Source organism: Doryrhamphus excisus, linkage group LG6 (assembly GCF_037039965.1).
Source record: "Doryrhamphus excisus strain RoL-2023G ecotype Guam linkage group LG6, RoL_Dexc_Guam_v1.1, whole genome shotgun sequence".
NCBI classification, from domain to species: Eukaryota; Metazoa; Chordata; class Actinopteri; order Syngnathiformes; family Syngnathidae; genus Doryrhamphus; species Doryrhamphus excisus.
In genome coordinates, this window is record NC_136362.1 from 21,935,851 (window position 1) to 21,955,450 (window position 19,600).

The 19,600-nt window shown below is 43.5% G+C and overlaps 2 protein-coding genes and 1 long non-coding RNA gene across 3 annotated transcripts; 1 reads left to right on the plus strand and 2 right to left on the minus strand.

Annotated features, from left to right (window-relative positions):
• Positions 1-486: 486 nt before the first annotated feature.
• Positions 487-6,347, minus strand: LOC131125710 (sodium/potassium-transporting ATPase subunit beta-3-like). Its single transcript, XM_058067515.2, has 7 exons — positions 6,021-6,347; positions 5,081-5,209; positions 4,805-4,903; positions 2,792-2,988; positions 2,662-2,712; positions 2,103-2,189; positions 487-2,034 (listed from the first exon to the last, which is right to left on the minus strand). The coding sequence occupies exons 1-7, from the start codon at positions 6,130-6,132 to the stop codon at positions 1,867-1,869; spliced, it is 843 nt and encodes a 280-aa protein (XP_057923498.2). The 5' UTR covers positions 6,133-6,347; the 3' UTR covers positions 487-1,866.
• On the plus strand, positions 4,772-13,512 carry LOC131125711 (uncharacterized). Its single transcript, XR_009129052.2, has 3 exons — positions 4,772-4,950; positions 12,499-12,637; positions 13,342-13,512. It is a non-coding gene; the product is annotated as an uncharacterized LOC131125711 (long non-coding RNA).
• On the minus strand, positions 9,681-19,472 carry gk5 (glycerol kinase 5). Its single transcript, XM_058067514.2, has 16 exons — positions 18,914-19,472; positions 18,735-18,828; positions 17,337-17,412; positions 17,167-17,260; positions 16,921-17,052; positions 16,003-16,078; positions 15,791-15,852; positions 15,617-15,690; positions 15,272-15,332; positions 15,047-15,173; positions 14,865-14,969; positions 13,336-13,430; positions 12,977-13,080; positions 12,838-12,897; positions 12,489-12,622; positions 9,681-11,083 (listed from the first exon to the last, which is right to left on the minus strand). Exons 1-16 carry the CDS (start codon positions 19,037-19,039, stop codon positions 10,920-10,922), a joined length of 1,584 nt encoding a protein of 527 aa, XP_057923497.2. The 5' UTR covers positions 19,040-19,472; the 3' UTR covers positions 9,681-10,919.
• Positions 19,473-19,600: the final 128 nt, after the last annotated feature.

The following is a 19,600-nucleotide window of genomic DNA, read 5'->3' on the forward strand; positions in this document are numbered from 1 at the left end:
TTGAAACCCGGATGGTACAATCCACCCTTTCCCTACTGAGAACCACAGCCTCAGATTTGGAGGTGCTGAGTCTCATCCCAGAATCTTCACACCCAGCTACAAAAATGTTTAATTTATAAATGAGTAATCCCACTTGGTGTTGCATCATTAGCTGGCAACAGCGTAGCCAGTGTGTGTGTTACGTTGGGCATAGCTGACTTACTGAAACCAGGAAGAAGCTGTGCAATAAAGTCGGTGTTCTGCAGGGGTTGGCCCATCGTGATTCAAACTAATACACTCCTGTTTTAGCCTCTTTTAGCCTCTTAGCTTCCAGATCTTCACCAAAATGTCACAGATTTTCGCTTGGTCCTTGTGCCAGGGTTAGTGTTAGGGTTGTGTCTCCTCCTATTGGTGGTAGCGTAAGACCTTTGAACAATATTCTACATGCTACTGTGGATAAAAAATAACTCGTAAAATGTCTGGAAAAACTATAGAATAAAAACAAGATTTTATTTCTTCAAAATCACTTTTATTCCACAATTTATTTCATCGGGTCTTAAGGCACCCTGAAGAGATGTTACAAGTTCTTTCAAATGTGGGTTCCTTAAAGACTGTGTAAACATAGCTTTGAATAAGATCATTTCCTGTAAATCTTCTGTTTAAATTATTTCTTTACAGTCCACAGATATTGTGTTTTTTGTGTGTGACAAAAATACAGTGTGAATTAAGTAAATATGATTGATTGTGTTTATATATATATACATTGAAGAGTAATAGATTGGCAGACAATCAGATTGACAGGCTGAAGAAGAGAGAAAACTAACAATCTTTTGAGACCCAGATAGATATACAGATCACATAGAGATATACAGTACATACTTACAGTGGATGTTTGCAATGCTTTTCCCCCCCCTCAGCGCCTCTCTGCCTTAGAAGCAATTTACAGTGTACTTTGTGTGTGTCTGTATGTGTGTGTCTCCTCAGCTTGCATCAATATGCCGCAGGGAGACAGCTCATCTAATCTTGGAGGGCTCACCCACATGTTGGCTATTGCAATGGAGAGGTGAGTACACAGGACAACGGGCAGACAGACAAAGACAGACAGACATGCAGACAGACAGACATCACGAGACTGAGTTGTGGCGACGTGGGCCACAACACAAAGATCTATCTATTATTCCCTAAATATGGTAAGGATCACTATGTATTTATATGTAGAAAGGGACTTTGTCATTGACGTTTCATATACATAGGGATACGGTGGCTATACTTGATTATCAGCATATGTTCCAATGAAGTCTTTGTGATGATCCTGATATGTGCTGGAAATGAGCTATTCTTCACTTATACAACATGATAAAATCTCTCTTTCTCGAGACCAGCGCTAATACTCTCGCTCATATGCCGTTTATTGAGGGATGGAAAAAGCGGCACGCTCTTCCCGGGGATGCAGGATGATCTAGACATGAAAAAGTTGGCAATAACACAACTGCTCCAATTGGCTTGCTTGCGATGGATATAAGTTAGCTAGTGGCATGGAAATGAAAGCGAAAATGTGGTGGGTTGGGTGTCGGGGTGGGGGTGGGGGCGGGGGCGGTTTACGGTATATGATTTGTGCAACAGGTGGAGGGCATGGATCAGGAGCAGAGCCTGCATGTGGCTTGTTCTCTCGGAAACTTAGCAGAGGTCAGCAAGGAATCTTGAAGGAAAGAAGGGTCATTAATGTCATCAAAGCAACATTCAGTGTGTAAACGGCTCTCCTACTACGGCCCAAAACTAATCTGCCTTATCCCGAATGCTGTCTTGAGAGGGATTTGACACTTCCTTCCTTGAGCGAAGATGGGCAGCCTCTGCTTTGGGGTTCCTTTTGACCGGCCTTTCCCTCTTTTACTCCACCACCTTGATCCTGAAGGTGACACGACCCAGGAACTTATCCCTCTCGTCGTTGTTGCGCAGGTCGGAGCCCTCTACCCTGCACTCCACTGTCAGCTCCTTGTTGTAGTCCTCCTTGGTGAGCAGCAGCTTAACGGCAACCAGGGGCTGCACGTAGTTCACCTGAATGCACCATGACACAAGTGTGTGATGATAATGGAGATCATCCAAACCAAGAGGGAAATACTCACATGGGCTTTCTTTCCGTAGTAAGGGAAATACATCTTGTCAATGCGTCCGTTTCTGGGGAAGTACTGCATCTGAACAGGGTTTTCTTTCTGCGGAGAAGACAATCTGTTGGTGGATGAATGCCTCGTAAAGAATAGAAATCAGCTAATTAATAAGCGATGACCCTCTGTTGTTAGTGTGGAGTATGACGTGGAAAAGCATGACGTGCTCTGCTGTAATTTGCTCTAGGACGACTGCGGCGCACATTATGCTGATTACATTAAAATGGCTGGAAAATGGCACAGGGGTGTCATTATAGCCTAGCTACACACACACGTATTGGCCTAATCCTGATGCTTGACATACCGTCTTACCCTAAAGTCGCCACTGACAGCATGCAGAAGAAAAGTCAACAAGAAACAAAAAACAGACAGACAGAAGGAGGGAAATGAAATCAAGATCAACAAAAACAAAGTGTTCACACTGTTGTGCTAGTCAGAGTTTTATGAGAGAATAAAATGAGAAGACAAAAAAGTAGACATACGAGCAACATGTCTACTAGTTTGGAGAGAATAAGTTTACTTTGACAGTGCAGTTGATGTAAGGATTCCCCTGAGGCTTCAGACCGATGATCTAGAAGGTGAGAGGAGACTTGAAATCAGCAAGGGAACGTATCAGAAGGCGGGACTCGGGCTTAAAGGCTGTTAGTTACCCTGTTTAGTTTTAGCAGCACGCATGGTTTCCCCTCAGAGTAACCAAAGTTGGTGTCAGACAGGCCGGAGCAGAGACTCAGGTAGTCCCTCTTGAAGCGGCACACTTTCTTTTCCATTTCCCCACTGTCATCCTGCAGGAAGTACTCGCCTTCAGGACAGTCGAGATTCTTCTCCTGCTCCGTGTCATTGTAATGCTCTATAAGGAGGAGGTAAACATAGTGATCAAACCGACTGACTGACGATCAATCCAGAGTGGAACTCATCATTCGCCCCAAGGTGCCGTTTACACGTTTTTAACAAAAACAGATCAAATGCGTATCTTTGTATACATGCGGTAAGGTGAGGGTGTTTTTTCGAGGGCAAAAACAAGTGTTTTAAAGGCAATATTGTTCCCTTCCAAATGCCAGCAATGCCTTTTCTGCTGGCTTAAACACTATCACCAGCCCTGACCTACCTACATTTACAACTTCAATTCTTGAATGTAGATTTCAGCTTCTATGTGTTGCCATGTCAATCTTTTCTACCCAGGGCCTTCAGAATCAGGAGTGCTGGCCCGTGCCACATGAACTCTAATAGCGCTGGAGCTGTTTCTTTAACCAATCCAATTTCAGATTTGCCTCACACTAGCTGGCTTACAAAAATATCAGCAGTTTTCTGTCCTCTGATTGGTAGATCAGTGCAAAACGGTTTGACAAGTTAAACCAACAATGGCCGACTGAGGTATTATATTTTCCCTATGATTGGTCGGCCACCAGTCGAGGGTGTACCACACCTCTCGCCTGACGACTGCTGGGATAGGCTCCAGCACACCTGCAACCATAATGAGGAACGGCAGGAGAGCAAGTCAGTTAAAATCCTCTAAAATGACCGATACTGGAGGGGATGTCTTTTGACAAATGGCTGGGATTGAATGAGTTTAACAATGGTAGCGACCTGACAGTTATGCATTATGCTGGAGTTTCATTTTTCATTCATTCATTCATTTTCTACTGCTTTTCCTCACGAGGGTCGTGACGAGGGTCGCGGGGGTGCTGGAGCCTATCCCAGCTGTCTTCGACGAGAGGCGGGGTACACCCCGGACTGGTCGCCAGCCAATCACAGGAGTTCATTTTTATTGTAATAAAAATACATAGAAAATAACTACATTAAATATACCTTTTTAAAAACTTACATTTACTAGAAAACTCACAAATCAAATACTTATTTCCCTCACTGTTTATGGGCAGGCTAAACATCGAGCGTAGTACCTAAACTGACCACTGGGAGGCAGCAATATGCCGGAAGGACTGCTGGGAAGTAACGAGAAGCCAAGCAAGAAAGTCATTGCTTCCTCCACTGTGATGGCATTTTGTTGTGGTAAGACTTGTTGGACACATTAAGTAATAACCTCATTTCTGAGGTCCAGCTCACTTTGGGAGCTAGTTGGTCACTATTATTTGCGTGCTTAGCTTCTTTTAGCTAGGAGTTGACTTTGTCATTTCCCTTAACTAATGTGTTTTACGATGACAAGACGTGTCAGCAGAAGGCAACGGGATTTTGGTGTGACGGGCCATTCATTACCATTCTTTATTGCACAAATGTTTAGTGTCTTCATAAAACCTATGGAGTGGCAATTTTATAATTTTCCGTGATTCCATTTGATTTTTACACTCCATTGGTGTTTCCAAGTCAACGGGCTCTGAGAGCCTATTTGTGACCTTGTGTTTTCCTTACTGATGAAGTTGAAATAACAATGTTTCTGTTCCATCCTTTCCGCTCTCCCTCTCCGCAAACTAAATAAGAAGCTTCTCCGACTAGTTGAACTGTCTCCTTGCAGGGAAGTTTTTAATTAAATTGTATCTCTCATTATTCTCAAAGTGCTTGTCTTGTCTGATGACCATCTTCTGCCTCTTTCTCATCACGACACACACGCTGCTGATTGCAGAAGTTGTGAATTAATTAGACCCCCGAACCACACAGTTCATCACATTTACTTTTCAGCATGTGGAATATGAATTGATGAGTGCTCTCACTTTGCAGGAAGGCCTCCAGGTTTTTCACATAGTCTGCATACTTCCCAGCATCGGTTCTGTTGAAAGCGATGTCCAGCGAGTTCGGAAGGATCACCAACCCTGCAAGAGGGCAGCGTGACGTAGGAAGGAGACATCGGACATTCCAAGTAGGTCGATACAAAAAGCACAACTACATTTACTGCATCGCGCTGACTTATCAAATATGAATAATGAATGGAGACACGCTGTTGCAGTTAGCTGAAAGCTTTCCAGTAGTGAGGATGAGAAGACACTAACCTGGATAAGGAACGCGGTCTCTGTACCTGGGTGCATGCTCATCCAGTGTGAGCAGCATCACCCACATCGTCAGGGCAAACATGCCCGCCAGGAAACAGTAGAAGACCAAATAGAACAACAAGATGAGGGCTGTGGGGACACGTAGAAATAGAAGGGAAAGAAGATGAGATGTATTTATTATTAGCTACCTCACACACACACACACACACACACACACACACAAGCTCGGATTGAGGTTTTTTTCTCCTTTGAGAGAAATGATTTAGGGGGCTGAAGCTGCAGCACATCATGTCTGCTTCGCCGTTCCTCCACTGAAGCCTCAAAATGGTTCACCAGCATCCACTTTGCACAGAGCCGATGCCCCCTGACTTGTCGCTGTGCATCCCCCCCTCTCATCCCCCCTTTCTGTCATCCCTCCCCAACAGTATCCCACAATGCCTAGTGCACCAAGAAGAGGGGAGGAAGAAAAAGAAGAGAGGGAATCCCATTTGACCTTGACAGGCATGCTAATGTGGGCGGCCATGCAACTGCAATGGAGCATCCCACTGTACAGCAGCACAGGGGGCCCGGGCTGCATGACTGCCCCACGCTATAGCCTATAGGAGCTGGCTACTGTGTTACGATACCTCTTACATAAAAAACATCAGCTATAGGTGCAACACAGGATGCTGAGGCCCACTCATCATATGGGATTAGATAACAGGCATCATTATCATCATCATCACAGGCTGGTTAATCTCCACATTCATGCAGATTATTTTAAAATCCTGATCTAGTTGTAATGACTCATAAGCAGCATCTCTTCATATGAACATCATGGTGGAGGCGTCTCCTTTACACCTTCATGTAGGCCTGATGACTCCTCACATCCCCCATAAGAGCACGTATAGGAGCTGACATTTATTAATGCATGTGTAAATGAGAGGGGGGGGTGCCTTACCCCAGCTGCTGGCCGTACGACCCAGCACCTCGCCGGTCCTCGGGTTGTAGAAGGAGTCCTTCCAGCTGGATGCATTCTCCTTGTTGGCTGGTTTATCCTCAGTGCTCGCCATGGTGGGCTTCTTTTAAATATCAGAATAGGGGTGTCCAAAAATGTTTAGGGTTTATCTCCAACGTTGGGGGGGGGGAAGCAGAAAAGCGCACGGGGTGATGTAATGAGGCGAAGAAGCCGGCGAGTGGTCGGATCAATGGTTGGGAAGGAGTGGGCGGTAGAAAGAGGGAAAGAGCAGGCAGAAGGACGGAGGGAGAGACGCTCTGGTGGTGGAAAAGAAAAAAAACCCACAAGGGTGGGGGGGAGGCTTGAAAAAAAAGGAGATGAAAAAAAAAACCCTGTGACGTCGACAAATGCCCCTCGGTGGCAGCTGATGCAGAGCAAGGATGCTTACTGGTTGATGGTGGAGGCACGCGCACCAATTAAAAATATAGGACACTCTATCTTTATTATCACTTATGCTCCAGCCGCCGCTCATGCTTATAAATTTGCTTCACCCCTGTCATGTCCTTTAAGGAAAGGGATGCGGCATCGTGTGTACTTATTTTGTTATGTCACTCTCGGCTCACACACATTCCAACACACACCCAAAATGCAGGTGTTTTTTAAAAGGACAAGTCAGCATATTTCTATTTGTGTCTGACTTGAGCATATAGTTAGATATTTGGGGCATTTGCCAACCCTTGTTGCTATGGCAATGGAGCATGATGCTGAAGCGAGTGTGTGTTAGAGGGAGAGAGGGCGAGAGAAAGAGGAGAAAAGGACATTTGTAAATTGATTGCATGTTAGTTCCTGGTGCTAATGCGTACATGGCATTGTATGACACGCCCTCGGGAGGTGGAGGTGTCATGCAGCTCAAGTAGAAGAGGAGAAGAGGACAAAAGCTTAACTTCCAGCCCTGTGTGACACTCGAACAATCAAGTGTGTCAGAGAGAGAGACAGAGAGAGAGAGAGAGAGAGAGAGGTGGTGGTGGGGTTTATATAATGAACCATGATGCAGGATTCAGCTCATATGGGGGAGGGGGACCGAGCTAGTGGTCGTGGTGCATCCAGTTCGTGCTGTCAGACTGAATTTGTTGCAAGGCAAGGTCCGCCACAACTCACACAATGCGGCAACACACACACACACACACACACACACACAGTCACACATTTGAGTAATGAGTGTGAGAGCAGGCAGTACTGATTCATGGGCTCGTTCTGTCGGACTCACTCACACTTTTTGCTCTCTGAAGGCATCATGCTGCACTGAGCGGGAAAGATTGACAGCAGGGAGGGTGTCGGTGGTGGTGGAGTGGAGTGGAGGTGTGTGGTGGGTGGGCTTGATGCAGCAAAGCTATACTGGATAAATCTGTGCAATGTACACCCAGCTCACCTCTCTCACAATCCTCCCATTGTTGAAGAACACTCCCCCGCCCCATCATCCCCTCCTCTATGTTTGCCAGTGCACTCAATTAGCGCCCCCTTCACCATACCAGCACCATGAGCAGGAACACACACCCCCATTTGTTCTCACTCTCTCCATCCGCAAGCTGCCATAGCAACCCTCCCAGTGCGCTCACATCAATAGGAAGCACTCCCTACACTCATCTACTGCCAGTGTGTCTTGTCTCCCCCCCCCCAGCCCCACCCGTCCTATCTCCATTCCTCCCTCCCTGGAATCACACAACGGAATCTCTTTGGAGGTGAAGCGTCAGAGTCAGCATGTGTTCACCTGTCCTAGTCAATACTGTCAAAACGACCACAAGCATCTGCTGACAAGATGATTCCCACACAGCTGACGCCGATGTTTCGTACACCACATAGCACGTCGGGACGTGAACTTTTCCTGCCCAAAAAGTGCACACCTCATGAATTAGTTTATCCTATGAAAAAAGTCTTAAACCACCATTTGATAGGTTGTTTTAGCACATACCGTGGTGTGAAAAAGTGTTTGCCCCCTTCCTGAGTTCTGATTTGTTTGCCACCCTGTTTCAGATCATCAAACATATTTAAATACTAGTTAATGATATCTCAACTGAAATGCAGTTTTTAAATGAAACTTCAATTATTAAGGGAGAAAAATCAAGAAAATCACTTAAATAGGCCCTAACTGACAAACGGAAGTGCACCAAAAGATCCTCAAAAACATATTCAGCAACTAACAACGTCATTGAGAGCTATCAGTCTGGAAGAGGTTCTATTGCCATTTCTAAAGCTTTGGGACACTAGCAAACCACAGTGAGAGCCGTTATCCACAAATGCCGAAAACATGGAACAGTGATGAATCTTCTCAGGACTGGCCGGCCAACCAAAATGACCCCAAAAGCCCAGTGATGACTCAGCCAAGAGGTCTCAAAAGACCCCATAACAACATCCAAAGAACTGCAGCTCTCACTTGCCTCAGTTAAGGTCAGTGTTCATGACTCCACCATAAGAAAGACACTGGGCAACAAAGGCCTGCATGGCAGAGTTCCAAGACCAAACCCACCGCTGAACAAAAAGAACATTTAGTCTTGTCTCAATTTTGCCAGAAAACATCTTGATGATCCCCATAGACCTTTGGGAAAATACTCTGCGGTCTGACCAGATGTCGTTTACATTTTACGCTGCATTTCAGAAAAAGAACATCACACCAACTGTAAAATATGGTGGTGGTAGCGTGATGGTCTGGGGCTGATTTGCTGCTTCAGGACCTGGAGACTTTCTGTGATAAATGGAACCATGAATTCTGCCAGCTACCAAAGAATCGTGAAGGAGAATGTCTGTTCCAAGACAAAGTGAATTACAATAAATCTGCAAAGATGAGTGGGCCAAAATTCTTCCACAGTGCTGTAATAGACTCATTGCAAGTTATCACAAATGCTCGATTGCAATTTTTGCTTTTAAGAGTGAAATCAGGAAGGTGGCAAACACTTTCCACACCACAGTTTAACTAGAATAGCATTTAGTACAGAAGCAAAACAAAAACAATCTTGGAGTGTGTTTGTTTGTAAGCAGGTTACTTCCTGGTTTGTACTTTCAGTGTAATCCTGCTATTGTGTCTGTCCCCTCTGTGGGGTCGAGTCACAATTTTGATGACTTTGGACTCGACTTGGACATCAATGAGTCTGATGACTTGAAAGTACTTCAAATTTTCAGTGAATGTAGAATGTATCCCCATTTTTCACAAAATCCATTGTGCCACAGTAAACACAACACAACACAACAAAGTGGCGCCGAAGGTGGGATTTTACCGTGCCCGATTGGAACAGTGAAGCCAATTCCATCATTTTTGCTGTGAACTGAAAACGTGGGTGTGACATCCACGGATGAATCCATTTCACTTTTTCTTCTTGTTTGAAACCATCCCATTTTTCATGTGAGCAAAAGTATTGGAACATAGGACCAATTTAGTGTGTTCTGTTGGGTACTTGCTGCACACGCCAGCAAGTACGCACAGGACTGAATGTCTGCGTACAGTTTCAGATAGGGAGAGGTTAAAACATGCAAACCAGAGAGCTTGAAAAACAAGCAAATGTGAATCTGACAGAAGATGGAAAGTCTATCGGCACCATTGCACAAACAATTTGGAATGACCTGAAGAAGGAAATTGCTGGTGTAACAGACATCCAACAGACCAGATAGAGTATTGGACTTTATTGGAAAAAAAACATTCATTCATTCATTTTCTATTGCTTATCCTTACGAGGGTCGCGGGGGTGCTGGAGCCTATCCCAGCTGTCTTCGAGCGAGAGGCGGGGTACACCCTGGACTGGTGGCCAGCCAATCACAGGGCACATATAGACAAACAACCATTCACACTCACATTCATACCTATGGACAATTTGGAGTGGCCAATTAACCTAGAATGTTTTTGGAAAGTGGGAGGAAACTGGAGTACCCGGAGAAAACCCACGCATGCACGGGGAGAACATGCAAACTCCACACAGAGATGGCGGAGGGTGGAATTGAACTTGGATCTCCTCGCTGTGAGGCCTGCGCGCAAACCACTCGTCCACATACAAAACAAGTGTAATCATTTATTGTGGTGTAAATGTACACACATTTTTATATTGTAGATGTCCTACACAAACCACCATCACCACAAGTGACGAGTGTGTATGTGAGGGCATGTCAAGTGAGTCTCATGACAGACACGCGCTGACGCCACTGGCTTCCAACAGTCCAAACTCTGTCAAAGCATGCTGATATTGCATCACATTCTGTTTTTAAATTATTTATTATTATTACTGTCATGACAATAACACACTAGAGATATATACGATAACATACTAGAGATATATGTAAATATGCATTTATGCAGGGAATTTTAAGTGAATTCAAAACAACAAGTTAATATCAGGTAATCCACAAGACTCACAGATAAAGGCACAGTAAATCACGGTAAGGCCCCCCATAGTTCCCCATATTCCAGTCAATTGTCATGGGCAAAAATCTGCTTCAAAAATAATATGTCAGACAATCAGCTTACTAGTCTAGCAACAGTGACTCAGGATACGTTTTTACATAACAAGTATGCTGTAGGTGCTATAATATGAGGACGGATCCAGTGAGTGTGTTCAGATTGTACAAAGCCTAGGTGAGCCAGGTGTGGAGGGATGTTACTTTCCCATCACCTGAAAGGGACTGGAATTTGTACTCTTTATTTATACTGTCTTATGTGGGATTTGGTTGAAAAGGGGGGCATTTATTCATGAAAACTGTTGCAAACGTTAGTACCCCCGTGTGGCAACATTTGTAAACATGTCCATTGCATATGAGAAAAATTAATCACATGATCCCCACGGTGACGTGTCAATATGGACCCTCTTTGGTTTCCAAGTACACATAAAACAAAGCACTATAAGTCTGGTAGAGGATCCGATGTCAAGGCTTCTTGTACCAGTACATGGAGCGCCGGAGGGCCCTTTCCCAGCTCTGGAGGATGGGCGTGTATGGGGAACTGGCACCGTCACCGCCGACTCCTTTGGGACAAAACACGTTGTCTGCGCTGTGAAGCTTCTTCACCTCTTCGCGGGTTTTCCAGTAGCCTGAATGGACAGCAGATGAAGATGAGTAGAGCTCCGGGTTGGCCCTTTGGATTGTCTTTCACACCACCGGTCATAAAGGGCAGCTCATGTTGACAAATTGACTTAAACCATAATTCATTCCGCCGTCCGCACCTTCCACAACACATCCATCATCTGTCTTGGATTGAATTACGGCGGTCTCACAATCAAATTACATCGTATGAATAATGAATAGGAAAGCAGTTTACAGACGCCGCTTCGTTCTGACTCGTCAGACTGTCTGCATGACTAAGAATATGACGTTTAAATCCATTAATGTTTAAAGTCATTACCCGGATCAGTATTTATAGAAAACAAAGTGACCATGAAGTGTTAGGACCGCTTGATTGAGCTCTCTCACCTTGTTGGAGATGCAGCACATTTACCAGTTTTTGTTGTGTATTAAATTCATTCATTCATTTTCTACCGCTTTTTCCTAACAAGGGTCGCGGAAGTGCTGGAGCCTATCCCAGCTGTCTTCGGGCGAGAGGCGGGGTACACCCTGGACTGGTGGCCAGCCAATCACAGGGCACATATAGACAAACAACCATTCACACTCACATTCATACCTATGGACAATTTGGAGTGGCCAATTAACCTAGCATGTTTTTGGAATGTGGGAGGAAACCGGAGTACCCGGAGAAAACCCACACGTGCACGGGGAGAACATGCAAACTCCACACAGAGATGCCCGAGGGTGGAATTGAACCCTGGTCTCCTAGCTGTGAGGTCTGCGCACTAACCACTAGACCGCCGTGCCGCCGTGTATTAAATTAAATTATTATTTTATTTATTTTATTAAAAAATCTTAATTATAACATTTTATATTTAATTATAATACTGGAATATGCCATAGGAAGTTTAGCTAGGGAAATGTTTTTTTAATTAAATGTTTAGGATTTTAAAAATGACATTTTTATGTTATTTTAATAGCCAAAAAAACAAGACTGTAGAATATAAAACATATTGTGTAAATTCATACCTGTACAACAGTTTCATCATTAAAAATTAATTTTGCATTGTTTTCTGCATGTAAAACTATAATTTTCAATGCTGACACACATGAATCGCTTGGGTAGTATGTGGGTGGAGTAACAGTGGTTAGCATTTCTGCCTCACAGCCAGGCGATGAGCTTGAATTGCACAAGTCCTCCCTGTGTATGGGTAACGATGGTACCTGGTACTCCGGTTTCCTTCCCCCAAAAAAGGATGTTAGACTAACTGGAGACTCTAAATTCTCCATAAATGTGCATGTGAGTTGTTAGATGGTCTGTATGTGTCCTACTTCCTCAACTACATGCAGTGCAAGTATTCCTGTTCAGTCCTTTAAATGACCATATACGTAGTCTGACGATTCTCATCTGTTCCCATGGGCAACCCAACTTACCCACGCCAAGCCCAGCTACGAAAGCAGCCCCCAGACAGGACATTTCACGGTGCCGGCATCTCTCTACCTTCCTACCAAACAGGTCTGCAGTGAGCTGCATGATGAAGTCATTTGAGGAAACCCCGCCGTCCACCCTGACATGCAAACAAGTAAAGTGCACTCAGCCACATTGTGGTTTACTGTGCTGTAATCAGAGAACACATACACATAATTCATGGCCAGTAAAAGCTAATCTATATTCACAGAGGCAGGCTGTATAGAGCTGTTACGCCCTGTTTCTTGGCACAAACCCAAGCTTGTTGATGGGATATCAGCTCCTGAGATCAAATACACCGCTAATGTACTCTACCTGATCTTGGTAATGGGAATGTTGGTTTCTCTTAGCATCGTATCATATAGTTGCTTGTTCCTGCAAGGAACACATATGAGAGACAATGCCACTTGCAGTAGAGGTGTTTCCGACTTTTCAACAAGTCAAAAAGACTCACCTGAAGGCAATAGATTCTAGAATGGCACGCACCAGATGACATTTGGTGGTCGAAAGTTTGAGGCCCATGAAGGAAGCGCAAGCTTTGGGGTCATTCAATGGAGCCTGGAATTTCAACAACACTAAATAAGTCATAATATAGCAACACAAATGTTCGCTTGTAATGTTTTCTTTATGTCGAAACACTACTTTGATTATTAATATTCATGATGAGCACTTACAAAGGCCACTTCACAAAGGGAGCAGAGAAAACAACGAGACCAAAAAATGTTAAGCATTGACAAACTTCCATATCAAGCTAGTAGTAGATTAATTAACATGTTTGCATAATACAGAAATAATTCACGTGCAAACATGTACCTGCAGGCCGCTGAAAGACGGGACGAAACACACGCCGTCTGAGTCACTGACGCTGTAAGCCATGGTGCTCGTGTCCTCCACGTCAGAGAAGAGATCTGCAAATTACGAGGAGGATGGTTGCTTAATTTTATGTGACAGACGACCCCTTCAATACTGGCCAATTGACTGATCTTTATTGTTAATATTGTGTTCTGTGACAATATAAACATGGAAACCACCAAAAGAAAGATTAGACCCCTGACAAAAAAAAGTTCATGTTCTCTGCCGAGCTCTTATCATATGCACTTCTGCCATCTGGTGGCTGTTTTTATGGCTTAAAAGTGCTCTGAAATGTTTGTCAATGCATTAATGGAGAGTTGCATCATCACCTCATTTGGCTTCTTGTGCAAAAAAGGACGTCTAAATACGTTGTTGGGATCGGGTGTTTGGGATTATAAAAAACACTTAAATACATCCTTAATGTTGAATGAGTTAATATTAAAAATAGTTTTGATAACTGATAATTACAAAAAAACATATTCCGATGAGGGGCAAATACCCATACTGTGGTGTCATAACTGGGCAATCAAGCATGCCTTTTCTGTGATGTGGTCGCCTCTCCTGAGCTCACTTGTAAACAATCATGGTGTTGAGCGTGTGGGGCGTCTTGACTGTTTACTGTGGAAGACCTTTTGCATGCTATTTGCACCAAATGTTCTGCAAACATTCTGCAAGGGGGGATGGGGGGTGGAATCGACCTTCAACACATGAGACCTTAACTGCCATCTGAAATGCCAGCATCGCTACGATGTTGTTTTGAAAGCCTACAAAGACGCCAGTGCGCCAATCAACGAGCCCCTGGTCTGTCTGGGGTGTTTTTTGTTCTCCGGATGAACAATTGTGAGGTTGGTCATCTGTTGGACCTTAGAGAGGACCTGCTGGTTCACAGTCTCTTCTAGATTGTCCCAAACGTGTTAAAGTATAGATTTTTAAGTGGTTCTGCACCAAATTCAACAAAGAATGGCAGGACCTCCAGAGATGCAAGCATTTGTGTATACAAGCATTTAAAGTCAGTTTTCTCTATGTCCCCTTTACTAACACGGGCCACAAAACAGTGTAACCTAATCCTGATATTATTATACTTTATTTATCACTGAAGAAAATGTATCATTTAGAATATTCTATGTCAGGCTGCACAGCGGACGAGTGGTTAGCATGCAGGCCTCACAGCTAGGAGACTTGAGTTCAATTCCACCCTCGGCTATCTCTGTGTGGAGTTTGCATGTTCTCCCCGTGAATGCGTGGGTTTTCTCCGGGGACTCCGGTTTCCTCCCACATTCCAAGATGGCCACTCCAAATTGTCAATAGGTATGAATGTGAGTGTGAATGGTTGTTTGTCTATATGTGCCCTGTGATTGGCTGGCCACCAGTCCATGGTGTACCCCACTTCTCGTCCAAAGACAGCTGGGATAGGCTCCAACACCCCCCGCGACTCTCGTGAGGATAAGTGGTAGAAAATGAATGAATGAATATTACTCGTCATCACTTACCCAGTTCCTGAGCCCATCTAATGGCAGTTCCAGTATCTGCTGCGTTGCCCTCAGCCAGATAGACCAACTCTGAGCCTATCTTCCACCCCACAACTGGATAAAGACCTACAGAAAAGAGGCTTAGTTACACACCATACATGAAAAGTACACTACAGTGTAGCATGTACAGTATTTGAATTTACCAGCCAAAGACGTGTGAGGCTTGCGGCCGGTGTTTACGTCCATGAAGGTTCCTGTTCCCATGGTGATCTTCACATCACCGACATTGTAACAGCACTCTCCAAACATGGCAGCCTGTTGGTCCGCCATCTACAGCAGTGGAGGATTTCAGAGTGACGTGTTACATCGTGTAACATTGTCAAAAAAGTATAATCGTATAGATAACAGAGGTCGCGATGCCAACTCACCACTGACATAATGGGAATGGATACTCCAAATATGGACGGGTCTGTGAAACCAAATTCATGGCTGGTATGCATCAGGAGGATGAAAGCAAACGTTATCTCACACTTTTTACTACAAATCAGAAATGTACTGTACTGTACTTGTTCCTTTTTACAGTCAGTAAAAAAAACAAACAAACATGTGGACAACCTCAGCAAATACATACTCACTCAATGTAATAATACATGCATTAATGCCACAATATCATTCATGTAACAAAATTAATACCTTTCTGACAGTATTATCTTTCTAAAGACAGAATTCTTGATGCAAGTGTACCAAATTGCAAAGTACATTAATCTACTCACTCTGTATTTTCTACTTTTGGGAAAATGGAGAGAGGCAGGGAGACCAGAGAACACAGAAACTGACTCCAACACATCTGTGAACAGAAAAGTAAACAAGGATCAAGAAATTCCCCACACAGGTAAAAAATAAATAATTGACACATCAGAGTAAACACATTGTAGTAAGCACTAGACCTGATAAGAGTCAAAAATCCCTGTTGCACTTGCATTTGAGTAGTCTGTGGCATGAGTCACTCCTAGGAGAGATTGGGTGACACAAAGATGATTTGATCATTTGACACATTTCCCAAGAATTTAGACAGGAGAAGCAACTTCTTCCCAGGCTATATTACGCACTCAGGGAACACTACAGAGAGGTGGTTTAATTGTCAAAATTGTCAACCTACCTTGAGTCAGTTTAAACAAGAGCCAGGTGTCAACTGTTCCAAAGCAGCAGTTCCCTTCTGCCACTGCTTGAGCAACCTGAGATTACAGAAACTCTAATTAAAAACATTGCTATGTACAGCCCTTTTTGTTTACCTTTCGGATTGGAACAGTTTACAATGACAGGGTTAGACGTGACCAGTTTCTAATATCACAAATTGTATTAGTGCAAGACTTTGCACTTTGCTTTGTTCTGATACTGATGTTTGTGCCACATACAAAATGTGCAACTTTCCAAACTGTACGTATAGTTATTGTTATTTAAATGGTTGATTCCTGTGATTTTATGACAAGTAAGACTAACCCGTCTTACTTGTTGATAGTAGGAGAACATGTTATATAACGACAATTTTAAATGACTTGATATTGATATTAGTTTGATTGGCGACTCCAAATTGTCCATAGGTATGAATGTGAGTGTGGTGTGAATGGTTGTTTGTCTAAATGTGCCCTGTGATGTGGCTGGCAACCAGTCCAGGGTGTACCCCGCCTCTCGGGATAGGCTCCAGCACCCCTGCGACGCTCGTGAGGATAAGCGGTACAGAAAATGAATGGATGAATAAATGTGGCACTCATTTGATTTATTTTGCGCAGTGTTTATTTGTGAAATGCGAATCCAGTATATTGAGCATCTTTAGCTGTATTGGATTGGCATGCAAACTCCACACAGAGATGGCCAAGGGTGGAATTGAACTCTGTGAGGCCTGTGTGCTAACCACTCGTCCGCCGTGCAGCGCCATCTTTTACAGTTTAAGTACATTTTTTTGATTGTGTAAAAATGAGTAACTTGTCAAAGAATGTAACTGTAGGTTTAGACTGGCACACACAGAGCAGGGCCTCCCATGCAGTCTATCATTGTTGTACCTCTCTCAGACGCTCACCTGTTTGTAGTATCTCAGGACCCAGACAAGGCGGAAGGTGATATGTTGAGTGGAGAAGATAATCAGACTTGCTGAAAGTAACCGCTTCTGCCTGGTCAGGAAGTACAGCATCTTTGTCACACCGTGGATCGCCTGAGGTTGGTGAGAAAAACCAAGCAGTTCGTTGTCTGTTCCACTAACTCTACTCACTTTTTGCTTGTGTCACTTCTTAATAAGAAGACATCACAGATGCAGAAGGAGACTCACTTTCATAGTGTAAGATCTGTTCCAGGATCTCACTAGGTCTGCTGCTCTCTGGTCCTGCCAGGTGATAAAATTATGAAACGGAACACCAGTTCTCCTAAGAATTAGAAAGGAAACGACGGGAGTGTGAAGCAGACAAGTAAATTAAGTGTGGCAAGATTTTTCAAGGTCACCTGTCCCATGTTGTGAAGGTGGCTCGCTGAGTAGAGATACCGAGAGCCTTCATCTGACGCATTTGGACTCCTGCATCTGTATTAAACACACACATGCAAGAACTTTTCTCATCAAGTTCAACTCCTCCCTCGCCGCTTAACGTTACAACCTAATTGTAGTAATGTAGTAGTAATGTTATTGTAGTCTTCAGTGTGCTACACAAGCACCAAATTTGATCACCAAAAACATTGCGGGTTTGAGGTAGTGTGATATGAGTGTGAAGGTCACTATAGGGGTGTTATTTAATGTCTGGGTGGCTCTAATAATGTAAAAAAACGTATTTAGGTCATAAAAAGCTGGAGAAAATATTTCATTTATAAATAAGGAATCCTATTTCATGGAAATTCACTTTGCTACACCTTACAGCTTCTTAAAAAGTACTAAGAACAGTAACAACGGCCATGTGATACACTGTGTACCTTTACAAAATACCTTTATTAACAAACTCATTTGAAAGTACAAGATACAATATAATATAAACAATATACAGTAGTATAAAGACAACAATATGGGAAAACGTTGAGACTACATTCGCCTTTGGTTTAGTTCTAACTAACATTTCTTTTTAATTCGGTGTGCTACACAAGCACCAAATTTGATCACCAAAAACATTGCGGGTTTGAGGCCTGAACCCACACCAAGATAAAACTTGGCTCTAAAACCCCGACATCACCTCCTGTCCTGCTGCCACTCTGCTCTCCGAGCACCGGAATACAGCGCACACATATTATTTATGTCTACAACGGCTTATTTTCTGTTGTTCTGTTATATTTTGTCTGTGACTATAGGGGTGTTATTTAATGCCTGGGAGGCTCTAATAATGTAAAAAATGGATTTAGGTCAGAAAAAGGTGCAGAAAATTTATTTTCACATTTAAAAATTATTTCATTTATAAACAAGGAATCACATTTCACGGAAATTCACTTTGCTATACCTTATAGCTTCTTAAAAAGAACAGTAACAACGACCATGTGTGGGTCTCTCATGTTTATTGACAATGTGCTTTGCCCTGCTGCTAAAATGGATTGCCAAAGCACTTATACAGTAATTAAAAAAACCAACAACATAAGATATGCTATCTACGTTACGCTATTTTGCAAACGGTGATGGTTTCACCCTGGAACAGATGATAACCATAATAATAGATCACTATGGGAACAATGCCATGGTGCTAAATTGAACGTACTAACCAGTTATAATTGTACATAACATAAAAGTGTACTGAAAGATACGCACAACTGTTTTTATATCCTCACAGCTTTTATATCCTGCATTAGTCACAGCAAAGTGCCCTATGACCATTCCCTGCATCAGAATCTTGATAGTTCTTGCAAGAGGACAATTGGGTCCAACAGTACCTTGCACAGCACACTTCACCACAGAGATGAAGCCTTTCCACAGGGCATCTGGATCAAGTTCCACATGCCCTGCCTTCGGGTACAGCGGAAGCACCTATATGCACAGTAAACAACACATGCGTATTACAGTGCGTTTATGTGTTCGGGTAGCATCGGGAAGGACTAAGGTAACACTGTACCTCTGTGGAGGAAGATCCACGAATTTTTGCCCGCTTGTCATACACGTGACATTTGATTGACGTCGTGCCCACATCCACAGACAAAATGAAACTTTCCTTCGTCGTGCCGTTCCTCGGAGTCCCCATTGTGGGAAAGTTCTTATCCGTCGTGGCTCCTCGCGTTGGTGTCGTGCACCGCAAGAATCGGTGCTGTGTGTGCAGCTAATCGCTCTTTGTGTTGTTCGGTTTCACTCAACCTTCGGACTCTGGTGCGCTTATCATTGCGGTTAACCCGTTTCAGTTCCCAGCTCCGAAAATGAACGACAGCCACATTGGAGTATCCGGATAAGTGTACAAACCAGTACATGACAACAGCCTCGCCCACTATGTCATTGTATCGCATCAGCGTCTCGGTGGAAAAGTAGCAATATCTTATAGCCCATTTCAACTAATTTGACAATAGAGAATGTAGTTCGCCAATAAAGCCCCACCATAAAATACACAGGCTGGTTTTGGCTATTGCATTTAAAAAAAGTCAAATGTCTTTGAATTCCTAAACTTCTACGGTCCCTCCCACAGTTTTGGACACGCGAAGCATCCGTAGTCTCTTTGCGCGCGTGCGCATTACGAAATATTCAGGAACTTCAAGCTCATTGAATGAGTCTGATTGTTTTTAATGTGTTGATTGCGATTATTATGGCAATAAAA

Excerpts from the sequence above, each read along its gene's own strand:
- LOC131125710 (XM_058067515.2), bottom strand. The coding sequence starts at position 6,132 with ATGGCGAGCACTGAGGATAAACCAGCCAACAAGGAGAATGCATCCAGC. Across the intron at positions 4,904-5,080 it reads AGACCGCGTTCCTTATCCAG|GGTTGGTGATCCTTCCGAAC; the intron begins GTTAGTGTCTTC and ends GCCCTCTTGCAG. Across the intron at positions 2,713-2,791 it reads TGCTGCTAAAACTAAACAGG|ATCATCGGTCTGAAGCCTCA; the intron begins GTAACTAACAGC and ends CTCACCTTCTAG.
- gk5 (XM_058067514.2), bottom strand. The coding sequence starts at position 19,039 with ATGGGGACTCCGAGGAACGGCACGACGAAGGAAAGTTTCATTTTGTCT. Across the intron at positions 12,898-12,976 it reads CTAGAATCTATTGCCTTCAG|GAACAAGCAACTATATGATA; the intron begins GTGAGTCTTTTT and ends TGTTCCTTGCAG. Across the intron at positions 11,084-12,488 it reads CGTAGCTGGGCTTGGCGTGG|GCTACTGGAAAACCCGCGAA; the intron begins GTAAGTTGGGTT and ends CTGTCCATTCAG.